General features: G+C 48.3%; 1 protein-coding gene across 1 annotated transcript in view; it reads right to left on the minus strand.

Annotated features, from left to right (window-relative positions):
* Positions 1-637: 637 nt before the first annotated feature.
* Positions 638-16,557, minus strand: part of RASGEF1C (RasGEF domain family member 1C) — a 32,217-nt gene continuing 16,297 nt past the window's right edge. The window contains exons 6-13 of the mRNA XM_063087093.1: positions 16,369-16,458; positions 15,288-15,390; positions 14,685-14,764; positions 14,507-14,602; positions 9,545-9,640; positions 7,425-7,548; positions 1,212-1,284; positions 638-662 (exon numbers count right to left, since the gene is read on the minus strand). Coding sequence (XP_062943163.1) covers positions 638-662; positions 1,212-1,284; positions 7,425-7,548; positions 9,545-9,640; positions 14,507-14,602; positions 14,685-14,764; positions 15,288-15,390; positions 16,369-16,458 — 687 coding nt within the window. The remainder of the gene's footprint in view (positions 663-1,211; positions 1,285-7,424; positions 7,549-9,544; positions 9,641-14,506; positions 14,603-14,684; positions 14,765-15,287; positions 15,391-16,368; positions 16,459-16,557) is intronic.

Genomic DNA, 16,557 nt, shown 5'->3' on the forward strand with positions numbered 1-16,557 from the left:
CATTGCTGACTCTGAGACTCCAGTTTGTCCTGCTGCCGTTTCACAGCAGTCACCAGAAAGTTTTTCGCAGCAGTCACCAGAAAGTTCTCCCCTGACCCCAGCAGAATCCAGGAAGATGAGGGTGCACAGGGCTGCAGAAACAAGCCCCTTGTGTCTGTGTTTAGGGAGACAGGGTCTGGTGCATCAGCCAATGGCAGGGCCACTGGTGGCTCGGAGCTAGTGCAGGCATGTTTCATGTCACACCATGATGCCTGCTGCAGTTGTGGGCTCCCAAGGTACCTTGTGACAGACAGTGGGTGCTGGCCTCTGTGGCATGTGTCACTCAGCAAGACCAAGAGATTGCAGTTGCCCAGCCCTCTGGGACAGTGCTGTATCCTTGCTGAGAAAGGACAGACTGACCAGCAATGTGACCCCCATGGTCCTGAAGGTGGGGTGTCCCCAAGGCATGTACCACCCACATGTCTGGAGTCCTTGGGCCCTCCGAGGGCTGAAGTGGTGGTAGGCTCCAGGCTATGGGGTTGTGGTGTGCAAAGTAGTGAGGTGCTGCCTCCATCTCCGCCCACTGGGCCGTCGGAGGCAGGGCTGCCAAAGGCTTCTGCTGGCTCCATCTCTTCCTCCTCCTTCAGCCCAGCGCTTCTCATGTCTTCCCCAAAATAGAAGATCTGCAGATTGAAACACACCGGAGAGTGGAGAGAGCCCACCCTCCCAGCCCTGCAGTTAGATCAGTTGTTTCCAGTATGGGACTCCCCTGCTCAGCACCCTGGGAGGAGGCCGTCCGCCCATCTTAGTGGGGTGTTTGGCAAATCCTTTTGGCTGGGTCCTCAGAGCCCATTGCTGTGAATCATTTCCGACCTCCACTCACTGCGTTAATATGCCAAGCGAGCAGGGGATGGGGTGTCTTACTGTCTGACATGAAAATATGGACTGGGAGTTCCTGGCCCTGGGACATGCATCTTAACCACCCACAGAGGCAGCCACCAGCCACAAAGGGTCGTGGGCCCAGCCTCCTCTCCCTACCACAGCTCTTGAGTTCTGTCCCCCAACCTCATGACTTTGGTCTGATCCTGCCCCCTCCCCATGGGCTGGCCGGGCTCCCAGGAGGCGGATGATTTGGGTATCTTTGAAACCCCTCTGCCCTGTCCTGGCACCAAGCAGCCCCAACCCTGTTCCTCCACTCCGGTCTCAGACCCCATCTTCGCACAAAGCCTCACCTTAGCGATTTCCACCTCTCTTTTTCTGTTTGATTCTCTGGACTCTCACTTTCATAAGAAGCCAAATAAAGACCTAGGCAGAAAAGGAAGTAAAATTATGCAATTATGATTGATGAGAATAACCCGTTCTAACCTAGAGACTTACCTGCCTTTTGTTTTTAAATTAAACTTTTTGCTTGGAGATAATTGCAGATTCACATGCAGTTGTAAGAAATAATACATGGAGATCCTTTGGACCCTTACCCAGTTTCCCCCAACAGTAATCACTTGCAAAACTATAGTGTAGTATTAGTATAGCACAGCATAGGATAGCATAGTAGATATCACAACCAAGATATCGACACTGACAGTTAAGATACAGAATATTTCCATCACCACCAAAAGATCCCCGGCGCTCCCTTTTGTAGCTGCACCCAACTCACCTGCCATTCCCCTCCCTTTTCTTAACCCCTGGCAACCACTAATCTGTTCCCCATTTTTATATTTGTATCATTTCAAGAATATTATATAAATGGAGTCATATAGTATATAACCTTTGGGATGGGCTTCTTTTCACTCTTTGTAACACTCTGAGATTCATCCAGGCTGTAGCACGTGTGATAGTTTGTAACTTTTCGTATCTGAATTGTAGGTATGGATGTTTGCTCGTTCGCTTAACCACTCACCTACTGAAGGACATCTGGGTTGTTTCTAGTTTTTGGCTATAACAAATAAAGCTGCTATAGACATTAGTGTACAGGTTCCTGTTTTTGTGTGAACATGAGTATTCATTTCTCTAGAATAAGTAAATGCCTAAGAGTGCAATTGGTGGGTCATATAATGGTTGCATATGTAGTTTTATAGGAAACTCTTTGTCTAGCCCAATAGCCTGAAGATTTTCTCCTGTTTTTTCTTCTTAAATTTCTGTAGTTTTACATTTTACATTTAAGTCTGTGATCGATTTTGAGTTAATTTTTGTAGAAGGTGTGAGACTTAAGTGGAGGTTCATTTTTTGGACTATGGATGTCCAACTGCTCCAGAAGCAATTGTTGAAAGGCCGTCTTTCTTCCACTCAATTGCTTTTGCACTTTTGACAAAAATCACCTGGTCATATTTGTGTGAGTCTATTTCTGGGTTCTCTGTTCTGTTCCACTTATCTGTGCATCTATCCTGGTCCCAGGACCCTGTCTTTATTACTGTAGATATATAATATAAGCCTTAATATCAGGTAGACAGATTTCTCCCACTTTATTCTTCTTTTTCAAAATTGTTTTAGCTATTCTAGTTCCTTTGCCTTTCCATATACATTTTAGAATAATCTTGTCTATATCTTACAAAAATCTTGCTGGAATTTTGATAGGAATTGCATTAAACCTGTACTTAAATTTGGGGAGGAGAACTGACATTTGTTGTGTTGTCTTCCAATTTGTGAATGTCGTGTCTCTCCATTTATTTAGATCTTTGATTTCTTTCATCAGCCTTGTGTAGTTTTTAGCATACAAGCCCTGTACATTTTTTTTAGATTTACACATAAATATTTCATTTTTTGAGTGATTGTAAGTGGTATTGTTTTTAATTTCAGAGTCCACATGTTCATTGAGAGTACATAGAAATACAATTGATTTTGCATGTTTATCTTGTCTTCTGTGACCTTGCTGAACTCACTTCTTAGTTCTAGGAGTTTTTGTAGATTCCTTGGGATTTTTTTTTTACATCATCATCTGCAAATAGGGACAGTGTTAATTTTTCCTTTCTGATCAGTATATTAGTTCCTTTTCCTGCCTTATTGCACTGACTAGATCTTCCATCTCTGTGTTGACTAAGAGTGGGGAAGAGTAGACATCCTTGCCTTGTTACTGATCTTAGCAGGAAAGCATTCCTTCTTTTTTACCACTAAGTAATATGTCAGCAGAAGGTTTTTTTGTGGATGCAATTTTTCAAGTGATAAATTTCCCTCTATTGCTATTTTCAGGTTCTTTCTTTCTTTCTCTCTCTCTTTTTTTTTTCTTTTTACCATGAATGGGTATAGAAATTTGTCAGATGTTTTTTCTGCATTGATTGATATAATCAGGTAATTTTTATCCTTCGGTTAATTCATATAGTGGATTATATTGATTGATTTTCAAATACTGAACAGCTTTGCCTCCTGGAATAAACCCACTTGGTCATAATGTATAATTGTTTTTATATATTGCAGAATTCTATTTGTTAATATTTTGTAAAGGATTTTTATATCTACATTCATAAGCGATTGATGGAGCTTGGATGTGTTGTCCCCTCCAAAACTCATGTGGAAATTTGATCTCCAGTGTGGCAGTGTTGAAAACTGATTGAGTCATGGGGGCAGATCCCTCATGAATGGATTAGTGCTCTCCCTGGGGGAGGGGGAATTAATGAGTGAGTTCTCACCCTATTAGTTCCCGTGAGAGCTGGTTGTTTAAAAGACCCTGGCACTTTCCCTCTCTCTCTCTTGCTCCCTCTCGCCATGTGATCTGCTTGTACCCACCAGCTGCCTGCTGCTTTCCGCCATGAGTAGAAGCAGCTTGAGGCCCCTGCCAGATGCAGCTGTCCCAGAATCGTAAGCCAAATAAACCTCTGTTCTTTATAAATTACCCAGTCTCAGGTATTTCTGTTATAGCAACACAAAATGGACTAATATAGAGATATCGGTATTTTTTTTTTCTTGTACTGTCTTTTTTTTAGTTTTAGTATTAGTGTAATACTGGTGCTATGGTTTGAATGTTTGTGTCCCTTCAAGATTCATGTTAAAACTTAATCCTGAATGCAACAGCATTAAGAGATGGGGTGTTCAGGAGGTGATTAGGCCATAAGGACTCTCTCTCATGGATGAGGGAGCCAGTTCAACCCCTTTTTGTCCTTCCATCATGAGGACACAGCAAGAAGGCACCATATTGGAAGCAAAGAGCAAGCCCCTACAAGACACAGAATCTGCTGGTGCCTTGACCTTGGACTTACCAGCCTCCAGAAATGTGAGAAATAAATTTATATTATTTATAAATTATCCAGACTAAGGTATTTTGTTCTAGCAACCTGAACTAAGACAACTGGCTTCGTAAAATGAATTTAGAAGTTCCCTCCTCTTTTACTTTCCAGAAGAGATTGTGCAGAATTGGTGTTAATTCTTTAAACATTTGGTAGAAGTCTCCAGTGTAACCATCTGGGCCTGGAGATTTCATTTTTGGGAGTTTTTAAATTGCAAACTAAATTTTTAAAATAGTTATAGGGCTATTCAAATTATTTATTTTATGTCAAGTTGTGGTAGCTTGTGTTTTCTGAGGAATTGTGTTTTATCTAAATTGTCAAATTTGTGTGTAGAGTTGTTTGTAGTATTTCCTTATTATCTTTTTCATGTCTGCAGAGTCTTTAGTGATATCCTGTTTTCATTCCTGATATTAGTAATTTGTATCTTCTCTTTTTCTTTGTCAACAGACTGACTCTTTGCTAGATGGTGGCAATTTTATTGTTCTTTTCAATGAACCAGCTCTTTAGTTAATTTTCTTTATTGTTTTTCTGTTTACAGTTTCATTGATTTCTGCTCTTATTTCCTTCCTTCTTTTGGCTTTGGGTGTATTTTGCTCCTCCTTTTCAAGATTCTTGAAGTGGAACTTAGATTATTGATTTAAAATTTTTCTAATGTATGCATTCAGTGCTATAAAATTTAGTCAGCTCTGCTTTAGCTGTGTCCCACAAATTTTGAATGTATTTTCATTCAGTTCAATTATTTTTAAATTTCCTTTGATTCTTTGACTCATGGATTATTTAGAAGTGTTGCGTTTAGTTTCTAAGTGTTTGTAGATTCTCCTGTTGTCTTATATTACTGATTTCTAATTTGATTCCATTGTGGTTGGATTTCAATTACTCTGTACGATTTCAATTACTTTAAATTGGCTGTGGTTTGTTATATGGCTTAGGATATGTATATCTTGGTGTATATTCTGTGGGCAATTGAAAAAAATGTGTGTTCTGCTGTATTTGTATGGAATGTTCTATAAATGTTGATTAGACACTGTTGTTTCATGGTATTGTTGAGTCCTTTGTCTTTGCTGATTTTCTGTCTAGTTGTTCTGACAGAGGGATGTTGAAGTCTGAAACTATAATTATACATTGGTTTATTCCTTCTTTCAGTTCTGTTAGCTTTTGATTCACAAATTTTGTACTCTCTTGTTTGGTGGATACAAATTTAGGGTTGCTATGTCTTCTTGGGGGATTGACCCTTTTATTACTACATAATGTCCTTCTCTGGTAATTTTTTTTCTTCTGAAGTGTGCTTTATCTGTTATTCATATTGCTACTCCTGCTTTCCTTTGTTTAATGTTTGCAAGCTATATCTTTTCCCATGCTTTTACTTTTCAACATGCCTATATCATTATATTTGAAGTGAATTTCTTGTAGGTAGCTTGAAGTTGGGTCATGTTTATTTCATTCACTCTGCCTATTCCTGTCTTTTACTTGGAGTTGGAGGTGCTCTTCTCTAATGGAGTTCTAGGAAGGCTGGGGTTTTGTCTGTAAGTTCATTGCCAAATTGCTGCCTGGCACACAGCAGGTTCTCAAGAAATACTGTTGATGGAAGGAGTGAATGACATGCCCCTCTCTTTCTCCCTTCCCTGCCCTGAGACTCCCCCTGCCCTTCTCTTCATGTGCTTTTGACACATTTTATTGACCAAGTGCCATGAAGAGGGCATTGGCTAATGGCAACAATCATCACAATAACTAGTGTAGTAGGTTGAATAATGGCCCCCAGAAATATTTAGGTCATAATCCCCAGGACCTTTGAATGTTGCCTTTCTTTGGCAAAAAAGGGACTTTGCAGATGTGATTAAATTAAGGATCTGGAGATGGGAAGATTTTCCTGGATTATCCAGGTGGACCCTAAATGTAATTGCAAATTTCCTTATAAGAGGGAGGAAGAGGGAGTTTTGACTATAAGAGGGAGAAGCTGATGTGGTGATAGAAGCAGAGATTGGAGTGATGTGTTTTCCCCTCAGAGCCTCCAGAAGAAACCAGCCCTGCTGACATTGGTTTTAGCCCAGCAAAACTGATTTCAGACATGTACAAAGATAAACTTATGTTGTTTTTAGCTGCCAAGTTTGTGGTGATTTGTTACAGCACCAATAGGAAACTAATACACTAGTATTGACTGAGTGCCGTCCTGCAGGCTTTGCCTATGTCAATTCAAGTAATTCGCCCATGGCTCTGAGAAGTAGGTTCTCTTACTGCCCCACTTATGGCTGCAGCAGGTTGAGGCTTAGAGAAGCCTGGGGTCACACAGCTCACTGGGGTGGGAGCAACCCAGGCTGGTTTACCCATCAGCTGCTAAGCTTCTTGTTGTAGAAGGGGAAGGTTATGGATATGGGTGAAGCCCCCTCCAAAAACTTCCTGGCTCCAAAATATAAATGGTAAAATGGCAAAATTGAAAATATTTGAAAGCAAAATCATTAGAAAATCCTTTTCTCTAATTTTTTTTTTTTTGGCAGAAAATGTTCCCGAGCATGGATGTGCATTCCTTTGTAACACACTTGCTTTGATGATGAGTCAGACCCTCCAAGTGCTGAGCGGGGGTGGGGTGGGGTGGGGGGTCTTCCAGGATGACAGCCGGTAACCATGGGAACACACTGCCCCCACACAGCACAGCCAACTCAAGCCCAGCTGACCAACTGATTCTCCAGCACCTTTGCTTTCTGGAAGAGGGGGATTCTGAGGTCTGACCACTTAGCAAATTTGCAAGCAAATTTGTACCTGACAAATGATCAGATGGGAATGCTTATTTACTGGAGGAGACAGACATTAACAGCACTCTGGAGAAGGACACTTCATCTCACGCCACTGCATATTATATACCCTCACACACATGGTGTACACACGCATTCACACACATGGTGCACACACGCAACACACACACATGCACACATTCACACATGCACACACACGCACCAGCTGTGGAAAGACCCACAATAAACCCAGGGCATGGATATCCTCACATGAGCCCTGGGAGGGTGTTTCTTATCATCACCCCACCTTAATGACAAGGAAAGTGTTCCTGGGGTGACAACCAGCCATCCAGGGGGCTGCAGACTTCCCCACTCCCTCTTGGAACTAGCAAAGGTGGGCATGGAGCAGCTCTGCTCAGAGCAGGGGGCCCTGAACGGTGACTGACTAAGAGGTCACCCAAGAGTCCCATGGCCTGGGGATCAGGGAGGCTGTGGGCCACCTTACCGTCCTCACTGAAGATGGGGGCAGTGTACAGGTAGTGGGTGATGCTGGGGTCATGCTCGAAGGGACATTCCACTTGTTTCCATGTGATGAACTCTCCAACCTGCTTGGCCAGCTCCAGAAATTTCTGCCAGTGTCACAGAAACACAAGTTGGAGGCACCTCTGGTGATCCCTGTGAGGGTGGGTGGCCGGCCCTGGCAAAACCTCTCTTATCAGCCCCCGGTGATGTCAGGGACTTGAAGAGGAACGTAGGGCGAGAAGTGACAGAACTGCCCAGAGAGAAAGCTGGGCGCTGTGTGATCTTCACCTCGTCACAGCTCCTCCATTTCCTTGGAGGAACCCTTGCACTGGTGCCTGCAGCTCACTAGGCTCACTGTTGCAGGGAGCGCGGCCGTGGCTGCAGCCTGCGATTGCATCTAGCAAGAGTGGGCGTGATGTTATTCTCACTGTATTTATTTTTGTGGTTATCTCCTATTTATGGCAAGTGATCCATGTTTGTGGATTTATAGAATGATACAAATACATTTAAATGAATGTATTTAAGTAAGATTTAAGTAAATTCATATAAGAATAATTTTAAGTAAGGTTTATACATATATATTTAATTTTTTAAAAAAGTGTGCCAACTATAAGAAGGATTTTCAATAAATAGCAGCACAAAGTCATGCCTGGGTGGGGAGCCTGCCCGGTGGCATCCCTTGACCAGCCCTGTCACTAGGCTTGCCCCACAGTCCACTGCCTGAGTCTGGGGCCTCATAAGCACCTTGCAGCCTTGCCCTACCCTCTGGCCTTGGTTCTGAAGACTAACAAGAGGAGCAAAAGACAGGGGTTCCCACACCCAGCTATGTGTTGGGGTCACCTGTGGAGTAAGATCCCAGGTCCCCAGGCCCCTGCAGTCTTGCCCAAGCCCAGTCTCATCCACGTTGCCTCCAGCCTGGGCTGACCCTGGGTGCAGTGGCCAGGGACGGCCTGCTGGACTAGATATCCCCCCAGCTACACTGGCCCTTGGGGGTAACCAGGTCTGTGGGCAGTACATGATGGTCTGCTGGGGTGTCCATGCAGAGGGAAGCTCCAGGCCAAAGGGCCCAGGCATGTGCTGTGGTCCCTGTCAACTGAGGACACTCACAGACCCCGTGGTGGGCCACACAACACATCTACTCTTCCTACCCTCTCTGTATGGCTATGGTCAAAGGCCCATTTTACAGAAGGAGAGATAGGCCCAGAAAGAGCAAGCGACAGCCCAGGACTTACAGCCCGTTGGAGTTGGAGGCTGGGTGGGTCCTTGCTCCCACTTGTGTCTCTGCTGAGACCAGCACTAGGGTGGGGCTGGCTCTCCAGTGGGAGAAGAGCCCTCTCCTTCCTGTGGATTGGGCGTACCACTGCTGCATGGCATGCTCTGTCTGACTCAGTGCCCACCTGCTGCCCCTGCCCAGTGCCCACTGAGCCCAGTGCCCACCTGCAAGACACATGTGCTGGGTGGCCCCATGTGGAGGGTTGGGACACAGAATGGATAAACCTGGACTTGCTTCTGAGGAGCTCAGGGACTTGGGTGCTGTGACCAAGTGAAGGATGCCCAGCCTGCTGCACTGTGGGAGCCCTGACAGGTGGGCTCCCACTACCTGCGAGGTCAGGGGGGTTTCCTGGAGGAGGGGACACTTGAGCTGACAGCAGTGAGTGTCTGTAGATGAAGCAGAATCTTTCTTTCCTTCTGCACATTCCGGCCTCTGCCTGACAACTTCCACTTGCTGCTCCAGGCCCCTCTTTTTGGTGGGGGTGGGGAACCGCCCTGACTCCCAGCACTGTACCTTTGTGCAGCCCGTCATAGCACCTTGAGACTTGTCACCATAGGTCTATGGGGCTGTTTTTCTTATGGGCCTGGTACTCAAGGGCTGAAAATGATTCTGCTTCACCTGTGCTGAGCAGAAGCCTCAGTCTCCTCCTCTTGGGGGATGTAGGGAGGGGGACCCTGATAATCCTGCCCTGAAGTCGGCTGTGAACTGCTACACTCTGCCTCAGTGTCCTCCATTAGTCCAACTGCTCAGGAGCCAGCCGTCCTTCTCTGGGGACTTTTACTGGCCTGTCCAAATTGGTGGCAGTCCCCAACAAGGCCCCTGGACCTTACCTCAAAGTTGACATGTCCATTGGGAAGGCGGTTGGCACAGCCCTCATTAAGGAAGTAGATGTCTTTGATGAGCAGGCTGAAAAAGGGAATGACGATCTGGAAGGGAGAGGTGCAGGTCAGTCCTCAGCTGGCTTCTCCACAGAGACACCTGCCCAGGGCCCTCATGCACTACCCAGGAAGCAGAGGGTAGGAGAGGCTTCCCAGCAAGCCTGGCTGGCTCAGGCTCCAGGAGTTAGAAGGTTGAATACTGTGTACCATGGGGGGCAATGTGGAAACCACAAAGAAAGGAGGTACATGCCCCCTAACTCTGGGGCCAGACTGTGTTTGAGTCCTCTCAGGCCTCATCGGATGCCAGTGCTGATTGAGCTCCTGCTGTATACAGTGCCATTCCCCCTGCCCCCTTCCCCCCATCTGGAGGTCCACAGACTCAGGCCTTCCGACTCACGGGCACTGGGAGGATCGGTCCATACTGCACACACCATTAAATACATGTGGAACAGAGCTGGCCAGTTAGCACAGTTGGTTAGAGCTCAGCCTTATAATACCAACGTCAAGGGTTCTGTTCCCCTAACAGGCCAGCTGCAAAAATACATGTGGAACAGATGTGAATCTTTCGTTTTCAAATTTTGTGGCCTCTTTTTTTTTTTTTTAAATTTAACAATGTGTAGTCCTATGTCTTTCTTGATGCTAAAGATACAATCCTGATGCATGTATGGTGAGACCAAAAGCAAAGCATCCCTGCTCCACTTCCCGAAGGGAAAAACTTATGAACCCCCCTGTGAAAGGCTAGGGTGTGTGTCACTGTGTGGGATGGCCCAATCCTCCCCCAGCTCTGTGCACCTGCTGACTGCCCCTTCCAGGTGGAGGGAGATCCACTGCTGACAGCTCAGACCACCCTTGGGGAACTCAGCTGAGGCTACCCTGCAGTTTCGGGTTGAATTGTGTCCCCCAGAAAGATATGTTCAAGTCCTAAATCTCGGTGCCTGTGTATGTGACGTTATTTGGTGACAGTCTTTGCTGATGTGATCAAGTTAAGATGAGGTCATAATGCATTAGAGCAGGTCCTAATTCAGTGACAGTTAACCTTATAAAAAGAGAGAAATTTGGACACACACAGGAAAAATGGCCACCTGAAGATGGAGGCAGAGATGGCATGGCCTGGGGCCACAGGAACCTGGAAGAGGCAAGGAAGGATTCTCCCTTAGAGCCTTTGGAGGGAGCCTGGCCCTGCCAACACCTTGATTTTGGCCTTCTGGCCCCCAACACCATGAGAGAATACATTTCTGTTTTTCTAAGCCACCTGGTTCTGCCCTTGGCCTCCAGCTCTGGGGTACGTGCTGCCAGTCCAGCCAGGGCCAACATCCAGCTCACTGTCCTTGTGAACTGGGCACCAGGCCCTGGCATTTCTGGCTCAGGGAGTGCTGGGGTCCCCTTTATCCAAGTTGACAAGGGCTTCGAGGTGAGGATCTGGGCACTGACCACTCTGCAAAGCACAAGAACATGGATGGATCATGTGGGCAGGGCAGATGAGGTAACCAAGGCCCAGAGAGTGGAAAGGCCTAGCCCAAGGTCACCCAGTTATTGATTGCCAGGGCCAGGAACAGATCCAGATTTAGTAGGGTGACTAACCACTTGGTTTGCCTAGGACTGAGGGATTTCCCGGGATGCAGGACTTTCAGTGCCCAAACTGGGAAAGTCCTGGGCAAACTGGGACAAGTTGGTCACCCTAGATTTATGTCAATTCCACAAACATTGTTGAGGTCTTTCCTGTGCCAAGTGCCAGGACTTGGGGGACACCAAGGATGTGTCAGACGCATTCATTCCTGACCTCCATGTAGTGGGAGACAGTCATGGGAATAACCTACAAAATGAGAAAGCCCTGTCTGGGAAGTCTTTGCTAATGCCCCTCCCCACTCCAGGCTGGGTTTAGTCCCTGTCTGTGCTCCCAAAGAGCCCTCGACTCATACCCTTATCATGGGGGCATTGGTGGTGGGCCTGAGTGCTTCTCTGTGCTAAGCTATGTGTGCACAGGGTCGCATTTCATCTTCACCATGGTCCTGTGGAGCAGGGCTCTTATTGCTTCACTTTACAGATGAGGAAGCCGAGGCCCAGAGAGGTTAAGTAACTTGTACATGCTCACACAGCAGTAACTAGCAGAAGCAGGACTAGGACCCAGGTGGCTCTCCCGGCTCCAGGAGGAAGGTGGGATCTGTCTGCCCCCGCAACGGTGCTGAGTCTTCAGTCACAGTGTTGGTGTAGAACAGCTGGACTGGGTTGGAATGGGGAGACTTGCATGACAGTGGGGGGATTAAGGGCAGTGGACTCTGCATACAGAGATAGCTCCTCGGGGTCTGATTCAGGCTTCCTGGAGGCAGGGGCATTGGAGCTGGTCCTGAGGGAGGTAGCATTTTCCATATATGAGCACTTCCCATATGTGAGCCAGGCCATACCATATGTGACCTGGTCTCCCTGCCCTGAGGGAAGCCAAAGGGGCCCCCTGTAACTTTGAATCCACTCTCCTTGCTTTCTAGGTCTGAAAAGTTTGATTAGAACGCAGTTCAGCTTGAGGGTCATCCAGAAAAGTGGGCCCCGTGACACAGACTGAGAGAGGAGCAGACAGGCGCCGGCCATAGGCAGGAGGAAAGCATAAGGTGCTATGACCACTGAGATCTCCTGGCCTCATCAACTTCAGCTGGAGTGCCAGAGGAGTGCAAGAACACTCTAAGCACACAAAAACCCACGCACCCTTCCACCCATCCATCCATCCTTCCATCTATCCATCCTATCCATCCTATCCATCCTTTCATCCACCCATCCATCCCTCCACCCACCCATCCTTCCTTCCATCCACCCTTCCAACCTTCCATCCACCCTTCCTTCTTTCCATCCACCTTTCCTTCCTTCCATTCACCCTTCCAACCTTCCATCCATCCATCTACTCTCCATTCTTGCATCTATCCATCTATCTATTCTTCCATCCTTCTATTCTTTCCTTCCTCCCATCCTTCCCTCTGTCTCTTCCTCCCTTCCTTTCTTCCATCCATGAAGCATCTTCTGTGGGCCTAGTCCCTGGTGAATATCTCTTTGGAAGTTAAAGGAGAATGTAGTTAAACTAAATGTACTACTCTGTAAGTCATCCACCAGACCTAAATGCACAGCATCCCAGCAACCCAAATTGGAAGGGGGCTCAGAGTACAGGAACGTAAAGTACCAGTCTGTCCACCTGTCCCATAGCCACCCTGCCTCAGCATGGATGAGAGAAAAACAGTGCCAAGAGCCATGCCACAACTGACATCTCAAACGAGGGGCTGCAACTGACACCCAGAACACAACTCCTATATACCCCCACCCCACAGTCCAATTCTGGGCCATAAGCCAGTGCCCCGTGTGACTGCCTCAAAGCACCCATGCCTGGGAACAGGGAGCAGCCTGGTGGTATGCAAAGACCACGAGACCCAGAGCCAGATGGGCTGGAGTTTGATTTTGGCTCTGCCACCTACTCACAGTGTGACTGGTTAAGTGAAGTCTCCTTCCTGAGACTCAGTCTTCTAACCCGGGAAATGGAAGTGCTGAAGCCCACCCCATAGAGTAGTGGTCAGAATTAAATGCTGGGACGGAGATCAGGTGTCCTGTGTGTGGTAGTTGCTTGGTGAAGCAAGTCTCCTGCCCCTGCCGCCCCAGCTTTCTGACCTTCGGGCTCCTGGGGTGCAGGCTCACCCACCCTGGGATTTGAAGTCTCACCTCACTAATGTTGCCCCCCACTGCGTTAGCCCTCCTGGAACCCAGAGTCCAGGACTGGAGCACTCACAGCCTTAACAGGAAGCGCAGCTGGATAGGACACAGCCATCAGCATGGTGGTGTCTGTCCACGTGCTCCCTGCTGTAGGACCCCTGGTGTGGAGGGTCAGGAAGTCCTGGTGGGTGGCTCAAGGGTGCATATCTTGACTGGCCTCTCAAGCCTGACCATTGTATCCATCCAGTACAATTCCAGAGTAACTCAGAATTTCAAGAACGTCAATTTGCCCTATTATCCCTCAAGTTGGAGACAGACCTCCACAAACCACAGCAGGGAACTGATTCCACCAATGTTCCTACAAGAGACCAGACTTAAAAGGCACAAATCTTGGTGTTTCCTCCCTATGGAAATGAACAACTCTAATTACTGGAATGGTGACAAGTGTTAAACTAGAAGATCATTGCAATACCAGGGTACAGTGTCCTGTAATCAGAGTCCACTAGGAGAATTTGGAGGAGAAATAAAACTGATCAGGATCAGCAAAGACCCCCCCAAATGCAAATGTATAAGAACACGACCTATGAACAGGCAGTTTGGGTGAACAAGAAGCTTCGTTCAGTCATTGCCAAAAACATAGATGAGATCTGCGGCCACATAAATGAAGGTTCAATGTTTAGAAAAAGGGAGGTACAAGATCTTACTACTTGGAATCACAATTTTATCTGAAACAGGAGGGACTCTGACAAATGGAGCTATTCAGATCACATTGTTTGTTCAGGGATCAAAGGGCCCCAAGTGGGGAGGGAACAGGAAACCATAGTATGGCAGGGCAGGCCTTGGGGTGTTGACTCAGGAGAAGAGAGCGAGGGGGCATGAGGGCTCTGAAGGACTGGCGGGTAGAAGAGGGAGTGCCCACTCTATGTGGCCCCCAGATAGGACAAGGTGGTCAACTTCCACCCCACAAAGAAGCACTTCCTACAGGTTATCGCTGCTTGAGGGAAGACTGATCTGTTTTGGGAGGCGGTGATATCCCCATACTGGAGGCATGTAAGCAAGGTGACATGGCTATCTATTACAGATGCTTCAGGAGGACAGGGGGTTGGACCAGGTGATCTTTTAGTCAGCACTCATGTTCCCTGATACAGCCCATCTGGGCCAAGGTGGTCTGGAGCAGAGAGGAGCTGTGAAGGCCGGGCAAGCTTCTGATCTCTGGGGCTTCTGACCTACCTTCTCCCGGCTGCTGTGGGCAGTCAGGGAGCGGTGGGCTGCCCCACGCAGGGCTGTCCTGTAGTTGCAGAAATTCCCTGTTGGGTCCATCTGGTGCTGGAAGGAGACAGGGAGGCATCTGGGCAGCTTTGTCTAGGGGACAGCCAGTAGCACCCGGCAGCCCAACAACCTTGTTTACCTCGAGGATGAAAAACTTGGCCGTCTTCACTTTGGCCCAGGTCTTCTTCAGCCTAGAGACGGGGCTCATGTTCATGCCGGCTGGAAGAAGGAGGGCTGGGCTGGGCAGGGCTGCTCCAGCCTGGACAGTCCTGCTTGCTCCCATAGGCAGGGAGGCCTCCGCATAGCTGCAGCTGGCCCAGCCCTCTGACTGACCAGGGCTGAGGTCTGCTGTGGCCTCAGCCTGCCAGATGGAGGGTAGGCGGGTGCTGGAGGACATTGTGTTGAGGTGGGCCCAGCTTCTGTATGTGCAAACCCTGTCCCCGTCCCTACTGCACTGGCTCTATCCCATGGCCAGTGCCTGCTTTGGGTCCACCATTCTCTCTGGATCTGGGGACATACTGCCAAGCCCTCACCAAGCACATGGATGGAGCTGGGCTTGCCTCAGGACCTCTGGGACGGGGCATGGGGCTGCTGGCTGCCTCAGGCTTGCAGAGGCCTGGCCCACACCCACCCACTGCTCAGAGGAGGGCCTTGGCTTGCATCCCGCCAGCCTGGCTGTGCCCACGCCAACCTCTCTGGGGGTCCTCGCATTGGGGGCTCCAGGCCTGGCCAGCCCACTCACAGATAATGGCCATCAGGGAGTTGAAGTTGCCGATGTTGAAGCACTCACGGGCCACATCGATGAAGAACTCGATCACCTGGGCCCTCTGCTTCTTCTTGGCTGGCTGAGGACAGGGCGCCAGAGCCTCAGTGATGGCATATTCCCACCTGCCCTGACCAGATACCCTGCTCACCCGGTCAGGCCCTCTTAACCTTCTCTCAACCCGTTTCCCAGCTGAGGAGCTTGAGGCGTGGACAATGTCCGAGGGCTCAGGGTCTCAGAGCACTTCATGGCAGAGCCAGCACACAGTCCACTGCTGTGGAGGGCTCAGGTGAGTCACAGGAACCACCTGCAGCACAGGAGGTGCTGAGAGGCAACTTCAGGAGCAGTTTGATGGCTCCATCTCAAGTCACCTTCCTCTTGCAGTCCTGCTTCTTCCCTGCTCTCCTTCACAGGTGCTGACCCCTAATGGTCTGCACCCCAGCCCTGTCCAGCACCTGCTTCTGGAGAGTCCAACCTGCTATATATGCTGCCACCTCTAGCCTGTCCCTGAGGCAAGCAGCTCCTGGGCTTCACCTTATGGACCCTTCTGCTGTAAGGAAGAGGAGGACAGGCTGCGTAGGGCCAGGCAGGACCATGGCTCAGTGACAAGCATGTCTGGCTCCATGTTGCTTAGTCTTCTTGCTTTCTGGGAGACGCCAGAGACCTGGACTTTTTATGTGCAATCTCCCAGTTCTCAGGTCACTTCTACCTCTAAATCCTGAGCAAGCCAAACAAAATGGGCTGCAGGCCAGCTGCCCAAGGCACACAGGCACAGATGGAGGAAGCAGAGCCACTGCGGGGTAGGCATGACCTACTCCTTCAGCAAAAAGTCTGACTCCCTCTGTGACTGGCAGTGGGTCTGTCCTGGAATCTACCCAGAGTGGAAATGTCACTGTAGGAATGTCAAGTGACACTTGCTGTCCTGGAGGGTGCCCAGCCGGGCACTGGACTTGGAGATGGATGGGGTTCAAGATGTCCGGTTCCCTCCCTGGTGGGCTCCTCCCAGCCCCCAGGCCACCTGTGGCTATGCCAGGTCATGCCCACCTGGCTTTCTACTCACCATGCAGATCTCAGTCGCTACAAGGTAGCACAATCGGTTGAACCATTTCACGTAAGCCTCCAGGTTGTTAGTCTTGTCACTGAAACAGGGCTAGAAAACACACACAGGATCACACTCTGAGTCTTTTTGTCAATAACTTTTTAGAACATGAAATTACATACCATTACAGACAATATGGAAAATGTTGAA

This window comes from Cynocephalus volans, chromosome 2 (genome assembly GCF_027409185.1).
Source record: "Cynocephalus volans isolate mCynVol1 chromosome 2, mCynVol1.pri, whole genome shotgun sequence".
NCBI classification, from domain to species: Eukaryota; Metazoa; Chordata; class Mammalia; order Dermoptera; family Cynocephalidae; genus Cynocephalus; species Cynocephalus volans.